Source organism: Chrysoperla carnea, chromosome 1, assembly GCF_905475395.1.
Source record: "Chrysoperla carnea chromosome 1, inChrCarn1.1, whole genome shotgun sequence".
In the NCBI taxonomy this organism is placed as follows: domain Eukaryota; kingdom Metazoa; phylum Arthropoda; class Insecta; order Neuroptera; family Chrysopidae; genus Chrysoperla; species Chrysoperla carnea.
Window position 1 is genome coordinate 107,198,214 of NC_058337.1, and position 15,009 is coordinate 107,213,222.

General features: G+C 27.5%; 1 protein-coding gene across 3 annotated transcripts in view; it reads right to left on the minus strand.

Annotated features, from left to right (window-relative positions):
• Positions 1-3,553: 3,553 nt before the first annotated feature.
• The window catches only part of LOC123302400 (homeotic protein antennapedia-like), a 45,356-nt gene continuing 33,900 nt past the window's right edge, over positions 3,554-15,009 (minus strand). For 2 of the 3 annotated variants that reach the window (XM_044885343.1, XM_044885335.1), the window contains one exon: positions 3,554-3,863. In XM_044885343.1, coding sequence (XP_044741278.1) covers positions 3,613-3,863 — 251 coding nt within the window. In that variant the 3' untranslated portion in view covers positions 3,554-3,612. Of the gene's footprint in view, positions 3,870-15,009 lie in introns of all 3 variants that reach the window. The other variant, XM_044885327.1, reaches the window with a different exon arrangement.

Consider the following 15,009-nt stretch of genomic DNA (forward strand, 5'->3'; position numbering starts at 1 on the left):
CCGTTTTTTAGCATTCGTTAATTATAATAAAACATCTATTTGGGATTTTTTTTAGGGGTTTTACTGTATTTAAATATGTACAACAATTTGAATTTTATAATTTTTTTGGTAATAGATGTTTTATTACTATTTTTTCTTGTGTTTTTTTTTTTTTTTTTTCTTATTTTAATTATTTTGAGTACGTAATGCCTTTTTTGTGTTGTATTTTAACTTGAAGAACAGTGATTTTAGACACGAAAAATGCCCAGATTTAGCGAAGAACTAGGTTTGCATTGTGCTACATCTCTCATCGAATAATAGAAGCAAGTGAATAATTTTTTGCCCGGTGATTTGACTCTAAACAAAATTATTTACAAAAAAAATTCTTTAAGTTTGAATGAATCTCCAATCAATGGCAGCAACTTTCACAACCCGACATATTGCATTTTACAAATTTATTGTTGAAGAAAACGGAACTAGATTCGGCATGGCTTTCTTTTTTGAAAAAATTGCTTTAATTCGAATTATTCTCGGCTCCACGCAATTTTTTCGAATTTTTTTGTAATTTATTCTTAAGCCTTCTATCCAATGGAAATATGAAATCCTTTGCTAACTTATAAAAATTCTATTATTTAAACTTTACCAACTAAATCAACATGAGAATTTCGAGATACATAGAAAACCAATTTGGTATTGGAACAATTTTCGAAACATAAATTATATGCCAAAAAGGAGAAGGGACTTATTTGGTGCAACGAATATCGAATTTAATTTTTTTTTTCTGTTATTTTAAATATTGTGTTTTTTGTTACTCAATTATAGTGCCCTTGAGATACGTTGTATATCCCTGCATATTAAGAAAAGTTTTTTCTAGTTTTCTTTTGTTTTTCCATTTTGTAGGTTTTTACTCGGAAACAAAAACTGAGAAAAGCTGCCCAACTTGTTCCTACATTCAAATTTTCTTCATCAGTACATATACTTTTAACAATCATCCAAACGAAATTTGTATAGTACTGCTAGAATTAAAAACTGCATTCTTTATAAGATTTAACACTTCTCATTTTCTAAACGAAAATACCAATTTTTACCGACTGTTAATTCAAAAGGTGTTCTCATATCCCAATGTTCTTCGAATATAATGCGTCTAAAATTACGGCTCTAGAATTTTCATTGTGAAAAATATACTTAAAAAATATATTGTACCTACCAGAGAGAGAAAAATTTATACTCTACACACTAAATTACAACACAGCACAATTAAATATTTTTTATTTTGATTTTTTTTGACCATTTTTTAAAAGTTTTTTTTTTTTCAAAATTTTTAATAACATAAATACTAAATTGAATAATTACTAATTTATAACTTATGAATTAATGTTTTGTTTAATTAATTTTCATCAAAAAATTTTCCATATTAATATAATAGGTACAAATGTTTGTATTTACACAAAATGAAAATTGTTTTTTTCTTGCAAATTTTCTTGCCATTTTTTCTCGATTTTTTACTTACAATTTTTTATAAATAGGTAAATATGTATATAACTTTTTTCTTGAGTATTTTTTAATTAATTTTTTTTTACGTATACAAAGTCATATCAATAATTAATTTTTTCCCAAAAAATTAATTTTTTTTTTACGTATATAAGGTTTCTTTTTTATAAAATCAAAATTTTGAATAAAATTTTTATACAAAATATTTTTTTTTGAGGCATTTTAAATTACGTATTTTTTTTCCTTGGAATAAGATATGAGACATGAAAATTTTTCAGGCATTTTTTTTTACGTATATATGGTTTTCAAATTTTTGAAAATATATTTTCATAATGCTTTTTTTTTACTCAATATGGCAGTTTAATAAATTAAAAAAATTCATCCATTTTTTACAAAATTAACTGTGAATTAAAGAGAGAAAGGGTCACAAAAAGAGGGGGAGAAATATATATATTATATAAATATACAATTTTTTTAAGGTCTACCTTTGGTTTCAACGCTTAATACATTAGTCATCGTATATTCAATATCCATTTTGTTTTATTCTGAAACACTTAAACGTGCTTTTGTGTGGTTTAAGGTTTTTTCTTTTTGCTATGTACATAGGAGATTCGTTAAACAATTTTTTTTTATCGTATCGATTTTTAAATATATTTTTTTCAAATGAAACCTGTTGAAAGTTTCACATTTTACAAACAGTAAAATTTGTTTGCAAGTAGGAAGATAAAATCACTATTTGGAAGTGAAAAACGTACGAAAATCGTTTGATTTAGGCTGAGGTCACACGGGTACAGATTATACCTAATACATGTTGATTAAAGCGCAATAGAGTATTGAATTTGACGTCCGTTTGAACAAATCTAATTTTATCAAACCAGAAACTTCAGCCTAAATGTAACACAAATTTAAATATGACCGATTTTATTTAAAGAAAATTTTTCATTCAAAACTTATAAGTTTTTCTTCTCAGGACCATATATATTTTTGTAAGATAAACATTTTGTAAGACTAATCCTTAACTTGCCAAATCTTTTCTAAATACTTCGAAAGCTCAAAGACATAATTTTTTGTTATCATTTTTTAAATTTGTTCACCAATTTGTTTATAAGGCAAAACTTAAATTTTTACGGTAGTTTTTTCAGGTTCTTCTTACCTCAATTATTGCTTCAAATTTGTTCACGAAAAAAATATATTTAGAAACAATAATAAACAATACAATTTTGTTTGGTTTCTATACCAAAAATTTGTTTAAAAAATAATTTATTCTCAAAAACAAATATTTAAAAAATATATTATTTTTAAAAAATCGAATGAAATACGATTTTAAATGATTACAATGACTAGTTTTTGAGAATCAATCAATCAATTATGTTTTTAAAAAATAATTAGAATTAAACTTTTGCATGCAAAATACAAAAATAATTTATTTCACTCACCAATTAAAAAAAAACAAACTATTTAAGAAAAAACTTTGCACTGGGAGGGGAATATAATTGAAAAATAAATTACTGAAAACAAAATCACTGTATTAAAAAAAAATGTCAATTGCACATTATAAGCACTGGCCCTAAAATCCAATGTCTTTTGTTTTTGTATTTTTTTTTTTGTTTGAAATAACACATTAAAAATGTTTTTTTTTTTTTTCATTGTTAATTAATTTATTAATTAAATTGTTAATTATTTTGTACACTAATTTATATAAATAATAAATTACTAATTTAATATTGAACTATTAATATTCGAAAGAACAATTTCTTTGAAAATTTTTTATAAATATAAAAAATTTTTAAATTTTTTTTTTTTTTCATTTTTGCATGATTTTTTTTTTTGTAAAATAATAAAACAATGCTTCGTTTTTTTTGAGAGGTTGAAATGGTTGTTTCGTGTGGTAAAAAATAAGTTTAAAAAACAAAAAATAAACATAAAAAATTATGACAAATTTTACACTTGGTTTTTTTTGAAAACATTTTTTTTTTAAATTACATAACCTGAAATAAATTTCGGTAACCAAGTGTAAAATTATCTAATTATATAAAAACAAAATTATTATTTTGACTGAAATATTATATTCGGTTTTTTTTTTTTTGTTTTTAGGTACATATTGGTTATTATTAAGAATTAAACAGAGATAGAAATAGATTCTCATTGTGGTGAGCCTTGTGGACTAATATCATCACCACCCCCTTCCGAACCACCTTCACCTTTCGTTTTATTTTCCTTTTTCCATTTCATACGACGATTTTGAAACCATATTTTAATTTGTCGCTCTGTTAGACATAACGCATGTGCTATTTCGATACGTCTTCGTCGTGTTAAATACCGATTAAAATGAAATTCTTTTTCCAACTCCAATGTCTGGTAACGCGTGTAGGTCTGACGTCCACGTTTTCTTTCTGAAACAATAGAAACAAATATTATAAGAAATTTTTAGTTCTACAAAGTTGGTAATGTTAATTGTTTTTAAAAAAGTAAGTTGTCCCTAATTTTAATTTTAAATATGGCGCGAAATAGGTGCCTGGTTTTTTATTCATTTGGTTGGGTCTTTCATAATGCATATTTATATATTGTTAATATTGTGTATTGTTTTTAACTTCCAAAACTAGAAAATGATGGAAAAAAAGAAATGGCTTTGGAACAAGACAAAAATTAAAACAACATAACGAAATGCAACAATAAGATACATTCGACATATGATTTATTGACCATTTATAAATCCATTATTAAAGTTCACCTTGGTGTACACGAGCTAGTGATACAAATCACATCGCAATTTGTATTTTAACATACTAAAATTGAACACACTTTATTGCACCACAAAATGGATAATAATTTTAATTGTAAAGTAAAATTAAAAGCGTGGAGTGTTCATTCATTATTTAATTAAGCTTATTTTACAAATATCACCAACACCACGCTTTCAGTTTTTCATTACAATTAAAATTATTTTCAATTTTTTTAGTATTTTAAAACTACAACTTATTTTCTTATTTTTAGTCTCCTTAAGTTAAATATTGTGTAACCTTTGGATAGCAAAGAAAAATAAAAAGAAATCATTTCGCTTGGTAAGTTTCGATCTCATGATCTTACGCAACAAGAGTGAACATCATAGCCACTACGCCATCTTATAATTGAGAATACTATTCACATTTCAAAATTATATGATTATACAGATATGATTATCGTTTATTATGTTGATCCTGGTCAGGATATTAGGATAAAATTATCAAATTATTATGGTGTCACCGGTTTTTAATATGAGTGCAAATTTTCAAGTCAACCGAACATTTATAAGTCAAGGAAAATAACTTTGTAAGATTTCATTACATTCATACATACATTCAAAAGAACAAAGTCTACTCAACTAATTCAATTTTAAATAAAATATTTTCAAAAATTGGTCCCAAAAAATAATAGCTCCCTAAGTATCCTTTTCATCTCCTCTGATGTAATTGACCATCACTTTGGAGTTGATAGTTGATTTAAGAAGGAGTGTTATAAGTTTAAAGTGTTTATCTGTGCGTCTATGTGTTTCTCAGTGGCATCGTAGCCCCTAAAAGGTCGAACCGACTTGATTGAGAAAATTTTATAGCTAAGTTTCCAGAAAATCGGGTTACAAGAATTAAATCGTATTTGTCGGGGGTTTTTTAAATTTTGTAAATTTCACATGTATAAATGAACTGACTACACAAAGGACAACTATATTAATATATAATTTATATCTTATAACGTTTGGACGTATAGCAATGTTTTGTAGTTTTTAGCTTGCAGCATGAAAGAAATAACAAAGAATGTGTTTTTAAAAAGGATGCAGCTCAGCTCAGCACAACACAATGATGATGAAGAAACCCAAACCAAAAAAACAAAAAAACCAAACTATATACACCAAACTTATCATGATTGGCGTCACAAGGTTACTTATAGAAACCTACTAATTTATGTTCCCCTTAGCTATCATGAATAAATACAAATAATTATCCGACAAACAGACTGTGTTTTGCTTGCTGTTATTACTCCCTTGTACCAGGTAAAATAATTAATTAGACTGCAAAAAAAGTGTGCACCTGAGAGCAGTAGCGTTTACTGTGAAAATGAGTTTTAAAATTAGTTTAAGACATCAAATTTTAAAATCATTTTTCATATTCCTTTAGGGGCCATCCATAAATTACGTCACACCTTAAGGGATGTGGAGGGGTCTACAAGATATTACAAAATGTGATCAGGCGCAAGCAGCGGGAGTTTAAACCTTGATTTTAAAAATGAAAATCGCGAAGTAAATTACTGTTACTTCCGTACGTCATTTGTCTAATTTTATTAATATTATAATATTATTAATGTTATTAATAATTGCGTCGCGTAATTTATGAATAAACCTTTATCAATATTTTAATTGCTATGATAGTTTTTCTGTTGACTAAAGAACATAATTTTAATTTGCAAAGCTGAAGTTTGGCTACTCTACTAGCATCCATAGAACGATAGTTAACGCAACCACAAGTGGGATCCGCACATCATTCCTACCTAACGTCAAGGCAAAAAATATCCGAAATTCAACCACCTTATTTTCAAACTATAACAAAAAATAACTCTCGTACCATTACCCTGAATCGATTTTGATTAAGCAAACAAGGAAGTTATGTGGCGGCTTCATAAATTTTTTTGATTATAAATGCGACCTGTGCCGTAGTGTGGTATCATCTTAAAGAGTTTTACAAATGAGCCACAAACTGCAACCATTATGCTATTGTAGCCAATATTGTGTAGTACCTACGTATATTGATGTTTTAGGGCTTTTTTTTAAAAAAGGGGTATGAATTATTCATTGTTTTATTAAAAATGAGTTTAAGAATCAGTCAAAAGTTGTTTATAATATTGTTCTTTAAATAATGAATTTTTAAATACAATCGATTAGGGTTCGATAATTAATTCGACAAGATTTTTTACAAATTAGTTTTGCCGTTTAAAATAATCATGATAGTTGATTATATTAGCGTGGAATTTTGCGGTTTTTGAAGAGAATGGAAAGAGTTTTTTCAGAAAGTTTTCTTGACAGTTGAATAAAAATGCCATAATATTGATTATTGATGCAAGTGCCAATTTCTCAATTTGCTAAGAATTCATTCAACAATAAACTACTTTGAAATCGGTGGAATCGCAAAGAAATAAAAATCGAGATAAATGTTGACAAACTATTGCATATATTTTAAAATTATCTAATTACAAGTGTAGCAATCTGTTAAGATTGTTAAAAAGCTACAGAAAAAAAGTAACATTATAACTAAAAATTGAATAATGTTCAAAATTTTGAGAAATTGCTCCTAAACATATTTTGAAGTCACAATAAAATTTTTTCAAAGACTCTCAGAAATTTTGCAAGGTTTAAAGAAAATAAGTTACCGTAAATTAACAATAGTTCTTATGAAATTATTATTCTTATAAAAATACGATTTTTTCTTGCAGTAGGAAGAAAGAATATCATTGAATTGATATCCAAATAATGTTAAAAAACGGATAGAACATTAGTTCTAAAGATTGGACACTTATGGTCTTTAAAATGTGTACGAAAAGTTCATTTGATAAGCTATTTCCAAGTTATTTGGTCAATTGTAAAAAAACTTGCACCTTTTAACAAGGTATTTCCAACATTTTTATGAATTGAAAAATAAAAAAGTCTTTTGAAAAATTCCTATCAATAAATATCAAATTAGTTACAAAAATTATAGTCAATAAATTTTTCATTAAATACAACTCGTTATAAATTAAAAAATCTACCCGGTGTTTAAAAGCTTGTGTATAATTAAACCATCGGGGACACTACGTCATCAAAGATTTAACCATATAGTTTTTGTAAATATTTTACTGCGATCTTGGTTTAGGAAATAATTTCTTATTGATTTAAACACTGTACGCGAACTTTCCCGAGAATTTTTTGGGTTTAGTTATGTATTGTTTATGTTTTAATCAATGGAATTTAAAGAAGTTTGATTAATAATTCAATTGAAAAATCTCAATTTTGCAGTTCGCATTTTGTCAGTGAGCAACAAGTAGAGGCTCTGAGCTTTTTGAATACCTTGTATAATTTTTATATTAAAAGTAATTACTCTTTTATACATATTTCTTGTATTGCATTCTTATCGCTTCACATGTAAGTGTATAAATCTTAAAATCAACAAACAGTGTATTTTGACACAATAATAAGATATTTGTGTGATCCATCTTCACAAAGACAATGTTCTCCTTTTTTCCTTTTTATATGTGTGTGCACTTCTGAGCACTTCACTTTTGCAAAACAATAATAACCATTTATTTATAACTATCTGTACACATCTTTTACCATTTTTGTGCTATGTATTTTGTACTTTAATGGAAAACAAAGAAAAAACAAACGAGAGAATGAGAAACAAAACAAAAAATAAAAAAACTAAGAGACAATTAATTATGTGTTCCATCACCCAATACGTAATGTCATTTGTGTCACATAAAATGTGATGTGTTGTCACTCATTTTATTGTATTTTTAAAGTATTTTCTTAATAAATTGATTTGCAAAAAAGTATTACAAGAGACCATCATTATTGTTGTAAGAGTGGACTGGATTTTTATATATATTTCCTTATTTGAATTCGGTAGGGATGAACTCCATCTGGTTCCTGAGGGTAATTGCGTTTATTACGGGTACTAGTTGTTATTCTTGAAAAAGCTGTGAGAATTGTTGATTTTTAAAACATTTCAGTCATTTTAGTGTGTGCCTATAATTTTAATTTGTTGTAGCTTTATAACTTAAGAATGCAATTTTAATTTGCCAGGCTGAAATTCGGTTGCTTTACTACAGTGAATACACAACTGCTCTGGATACGAGACGCTGTTCATCCCTATCTGAATTCAATCATCTTAAAATAATCTAACGAAAACGTTGGGACTCTCGTACTATGTTATGAGTTTAAATTAAATTTTTTAATTCTTGCCCGAACCTTCAAAATTTCATGTTGTATTAATGTTCAAAAATAATCATACTAGTAAAAAATTAACACTTTGTAGGTCCATGATCACTCTGAAAGTACTTTTACTCGTACTTTTAAAAGAATAGTATTAAAATTCGTGTTTTCAAGTATTCTTCCCATAGCAGGGGCAACTGTTTCATCCTCAATAGGGCTGTGTCTTAAAATTTTTTTTATTGCCTCAATCGACCTTCGTTATCGAGTCAAAACATCGTGGACAATCAATTTATGGATAACATCAAAAAGTACGAAGGCTTTCGATGTGAAAGGTTAGAAAATAGCACGTGGTGAGGTCATAGCTTGCAACTACCATAGAGACTATATATCCAAAGTTTTTTGTAATGAAAAATATAGATAAAATATTTAATTGCATGGTTATCAATTTTTACTATTTATTTCAGATATTGTCATCAAAATTCTCTGACATTTTCAAATTTTAACGAAAATCGAAACATTGAAATCGACTTCAACATACTACCTTATAATATTAGATAGACATATTTCTAGTCTCCTTGATTCATATTATTTGACAAATACTATAAAATGCATATAAAAAAATTTTTAAATACAAGTAAAGCCGATAAAATTACCTAATTACACACAATCCACAAAACAGTTTTTATTGTGTCTTTGTGCAAATACTTTTACGAAAACAATAAACTATAAAGTTGTGAGAGATGTTGTCGGCAGATAATGTACTTAATTGATTCAATTGTTACCATAATTGTATTTGCCAATGTTTTTTTTTAGCTCCTTCCATGCTACTACATTCAGTCATTTCATATAATGGACAGTTTTTTTTCACCCAAAACTCATTTATCACAAATTAAAAGTAAGAAAAAAATTTATTTACACAAAAACTCAATATAGCATTGAAAAAGTTAGGATATTGAACGCTTATTTCCATAGTTTATGATTTACCTAGAAACTAAAATCGTGAAACAAGAAATAGCTAAAAATTCGTGGTAATCTAACTAAATTGATCTCTGTTTGGAAAATCATATTTCCATACATACCACAAGCAGTAGGAATTGAATGAAGTAGATAAGTATTAAGAAACTATAGTAATTTACAGCAATACCGTTCAAATGTATAAATGAACTCTCTAATCAAACATTTGAGGGTTTTTATAACCGCTATTTTGACTACTTGACATCAGTGTCCTCAAAAATTTTAATAAAACTATTCATTAAACAGCGTGCTTTAAAAAAAATATTTGTTAACCTAGGACATCTCTAACGATGTCTCATAGAAAAAAGTATTTTTCATAGTACATATATCTGTCTGCTAATGTAAATTAATTCAGAGAGTTGTTATGATTTGGGCAGTCAGACATTAGAGTCGTGTTTTAGTTTTTGGCAAAAGTATTCTAAATAAAATAATTAGTATAAATTATCTTAAAAGAAAATAAACAGTATGTGTACCGAATGCCTGGAAATTGTATTAAGAATCTAAAATAAAAATAAAAAATATCTCGTAAATAAAAAAAGTAAGCGCTACGTTTATGATGTATCAAGGTACGAAAGGAATATAGTTCCTACCTGATGTCCCACCACACCTCTCGATTTTTTTTCATAAAATCTCAAAATGGATTGGGTGAACGAAGATATCAAATACTATATCACAACGTATAAAACATTCGGTATAATTTACTATGTGACCCTAAATACGGAGACAGTTTTGAGAATTCCATTCTGCGGCATACAGTTGAAATTTTACCAACGACAACTTATTGTTTTAAAATTTGACTATTTTAACAAATCACATTCTAAATACCTAAAGTAGAAACATAAATGAGTCTTTATTCTTTAATAAAAATATATTCAAAACCTTCCAGGAATATGCATGTATACCAACTATACAAAAATGACAGGTACCAACCATGCCAAAATGTTATAAAACAAAAGGAATCGAGCCCAGTAAGTCTTTTATTTTTCGATTAGTTTGCAATCATAATGATTAATTTCTTTGTGTTACAAATAAATGAATAATCATATACTGTTGTTGTTGTTGCACACTAAGCTATAAGACTTTCAGCTTACAGCCACACACTCAAAACAAGAAATAAAAATTATTAAAACCTGTCTATTAAAAAAGGATAAATTATATTTATCATATATAAAGATGAAATATAATGATCACCTTCATTATAAAGTTACAAGATATTATATTAAAGTATTTATAAAGTTGCTTGCTGCACTACTTTATTATGAAGAAGACGTTTTTTGTTGTTTTGTTGCCCTTTTTTTTATAGTACCATTAAGTTAGTTGTTAAATTTTAAATTACCTTTTCTGTATGCATTGCATATTGTTTATCTTTTTTAAAATAGTTCACGGTGTATTTGACTTTGTACACAAAATGGGCGCACCTTTGTTAAAAGGTGGAATAACAGCACGAGTAGTGTTCCCATTGATAAGAAAACTTAGGAAAAGTGAATCAGCATCATCTATGACACATCTAATTGTAAGGTTGTCCATTATGACAAGATTAGATTATTGAGGAGTAGGTGTAAGCAGTTTCAGCTATAGAGAGAAAGTACACATTCGGAACCTTAAACTCGCAATTGGAACATATCTAAGAAGGCTCTCCATTTTTCCTTAAAACTTTTTCCAAACTGAACCAAATTTGAAGATCATCGGCGTTTTTTTAGCTTTTTCGGGTACGAATCCGTAAACTCGCACGTAAAACAAAGCTAAGAATCTCTCCATTAAATAACCTTACAAACGGGAAAAAAATCAAAATCGGTTCATCCGTTTAAGCGTTACGATGCCACAGACAGACAGATAAACATAGTGCGGTCAAGCTTATAACACCCCCTTTTTTTTAGTTCGGGGATAAAAAAGTACTAGTAGCAAGAATATGTCTTGGTTAAAGAAGATATACAGAGTGGGTCATTTTAATCTATAATGGCTAATAGCTTGTTTGGTAGTTAGCCAATCACAAAAATAACAAACAAACACTGTAGAGTTTGAACGGGGGACGTCATAATGGACCTAGTTCTTCTTTTCTAACATCAGATTGGACCTAGTTCTTCGGGTTGCTTTAATAGCCAATTTAGATCCTAAACGGTAAGAGATCGAATGACACTTTATGTAAAAAAGTTGATCCTCATAAAAAATTTCAACTTTTGTTTGAAACATTTTTTCGAAAAAAGTCAGCTTTCGCAGGAAAAGCGACTTAAATTATGCCATTATTGCATTTAATCGAAAGGAAATACACTTAAAGTTTATCGATAATTGTAGGTCAAAGTCATGGACACATGCGAATGTCTTCTATTGCTTTTACAAATTCTGGCTAAATGATTTCGTAAATTTGAGTACCATATAATCACCGCACGTGTTATCTTCCAAAAATAACCGTTATTAACAGAAATCTATTTTTTTAAGATAACATCATTTTTTAATTACATTAAAGTAACAAAAAATTATAATCATTTTCGAATCAACCATATATTCATTCATTGTGTTGTCTATTTCAAAATAAGATAAGGTGTAAATTTTTATTCTTTTTGTGTATTTGGATTCTAAACAAAAACTGACTAATTTCCAAATATTTATCAAAAACCAAAAAACTTCAAAAGATACAACGAAAAAAAAAATCATCTTCAGTTACATTTTACAACACAAGAAGAAAGGGAGAAGAAAAAAAACTTTTTTTTTGTATGTGTAGTAAGTTAGAAAAACATAGAGTGTCAGAAATTATTGAATAAGATAAATTATTTATCAGATAAACATATTTTTACATGTGTGTGTGATGGATCTATTATAAGATTAATGAGTATGATAGAGAAAACATATAATATTCATTTAAAGAAAATGTAAAATAATGTAGTTCGTTTCATGAAAGATATACCGTTAAATCGAAAAAATTTGTAGAGCAAAGCGATCTTAAACTTGAAACATTTATCGATACAATGTTAATAGATAATAAGTGTAAAACCGTCATTCGGTGCTCCATTTTTTTGTTCGAAAGATGTCAAAACCATCTTAGAATCGACGAGAATAGGGAGAAATTTGCGAGTGAATCGTGTGGATAGCAAATCGAAAAATTTGTTTTCATTTTCTCAGTCCACATATAGATATTATTTGACAATTCATGGTACCATCTGGTGGGCAATTGGTGGGCCGCTTTTTGTGGGCAAGGTTTCTACTTTCAAATATTAGATTGAAAGAAAATTTTTATGTTTCCCAAGAAAATCAGTACCTTATAACGACCCATTTTGCCACTTGAATATTTAATGCCAATTGTTTTCCTAACCTAGGTTCTAACACGGAATTCATTCGACAAAAATGACCTAGCCAACAAAAAAATGTTAGACTGTTAATTTTTTTCCTCAAGCTAGACCAAATTGAATGACACTTTACAATCCCTATCGTCATTTGGAAAAGTTCGCACTATTTGCAGTCAATGTGAAGTGACTTTTTGCTCTTGAGTCATTCATAATTGTGAGTTTAGATTATGAACTTTTCTGTCTCAATCAAGTTTCGAATTCTAAACTAAGATCACACGTTTTATAATGCGTTAAACGTTCGTTTAACGTGCGTTTAAGGGATATTTTGTGTTAACAAGTGAAATGTACAAAATAAAAAAACCCCGACAAATTTTTCGGGTTCGGAATCCTAAACTCGCACTTGAAGCATATCTAAGACCACTCTCTATTAAATTATCTTTTTCCTTAGAGCCTTTTCCAAGCTTAATCGATTTAGATTTTTGAATTTTAATCGCAAATTTTTTAGTTTTTTCGGGTACCCTAAACTCGCACTTAAAACATAGGTAAGAACACTCTCCATTAAATTACCTATGAAACAAAACAAAAAAAAATCGAAATCGGTTCATCCGTTTAGGCGCTACGATGGCACAGACAGACACAAACATATACACACAGCGGTCAAACTTATAACACCCCCTTTTTAAGGTCGGGGGGTTAAAAAGAACAGTTGTACGAAAACCAATTGGAACAAACATTATGACTATCGTTTAATTTTATGTAATTCAAGTGCTTGAGAAAAAAATGAGCAACCCAAAGATACTCGTTCAGTCAAATCTTTTACAAAAATTTCTGCCGAGGTTGAAAGTTTTTTAACAGGTTTTCAGAGCCATACACCTTTATAAAATAAAACTAAAAATATACTCAGAATTTAAATATAATTTCAAGATAATTAAAGAGATTTTCATTATTTAATTCGCATTTAAATTTATCGTTCTCACATTATTTTATCATTAAACTAATAAATCATTACACTTCTGAAATGAACTTCTCAACGTTATAATAATATTTTTGTCTAATATTTTGTGTTGTTATATTCAATAAAACTGTTTCTCTCACTTTTATACAGAAACGATACATTACATGTGTCTTTATCTACCAGATATTTAAAAGGTTGTTTGGCTACATTTCAAAATTTTTATTATAAAAAGGAATGGAATATGTAATTTTATATTAACAAAAAAAAAAAAACATGGAGGATTAATCATATCGTAATAATAATAATAATAATTTTTTTAACATATCACGAAATGTTATAACGTTTCGTTTTTTTTAACATTCTGTTTTGGCATTGATTTCCATCTGATTAGTCAAGAATGCGTATAGCGAAATTACCTTTGATTAATTGTTTCCGACAGATTAAATTAAAAGAAAAAAAATTGTATGCATTGTTTTTTATACTTCATTTAATTTCTAAGTGATTGGTTATGACTTCACGATTATATAACACACATCTTCATGAAATTAGATTTGAATTTCAATAGGGACGCCATTAATTTTAATATTCTTGACTGAAAACAATTTACTAAAAAAATATTACATTTAATATTCGCAAGGAAACAGAAAAAGAACGGAAATATTTTCTTGGCTGAAGCATTTTCCCTTAATTTTAAAGGATTAATATTTTATTTTAAAAAGAGAACAAGTTAATGACTTTTTAAAATGAATTTCGGTGTTTAACAGAAAAAATTCGAATGTAAAAGGAGCATAAGAATGAATCTATTTCCATGTCAAATTTTAACTCTCTAAATCAGAAAGGTTTGGAAAGCAAAATATTCAAAAATATCGATTCGAGTAATCCAATTTGAAAAAAAACAAAGACTATGGGAAAATGCACATAAATATTTTAAATGTTTTAGTTGAGTAATTTCAAAAATAGGCCAGGATATTTGGTCGAAAGAGCAGTAATTACGTGTTTATATTTCAAACCCAAAACACAACTGTAAATTGTTAAATAAAATTGTTTTTTTAAAGAATTATGAGGTCCTATATTTCAAAAATATTTCAAATTCATTAGCAAAATAAAGTTTGTGTACAATATTCTTCAAATCTTAAGCTTCATTAATATTTAATGGATTTAGAAAAAAATTTTAAGGACCTTATTTAAAAAAACAATGAAAAAAGAAAGAGCTTCCTCTTTTCAAATTAGTATATTGAAGAAAATTTCGAAGAAAGAAAATGTTTAAAATCATAAAGCAAATGTAACTATGTAAGTTTTGCGTTCTTGTATTATCAGTCGATAGTTTTCGAATTTAAAGCTTCATAAGAAGGCTGTGC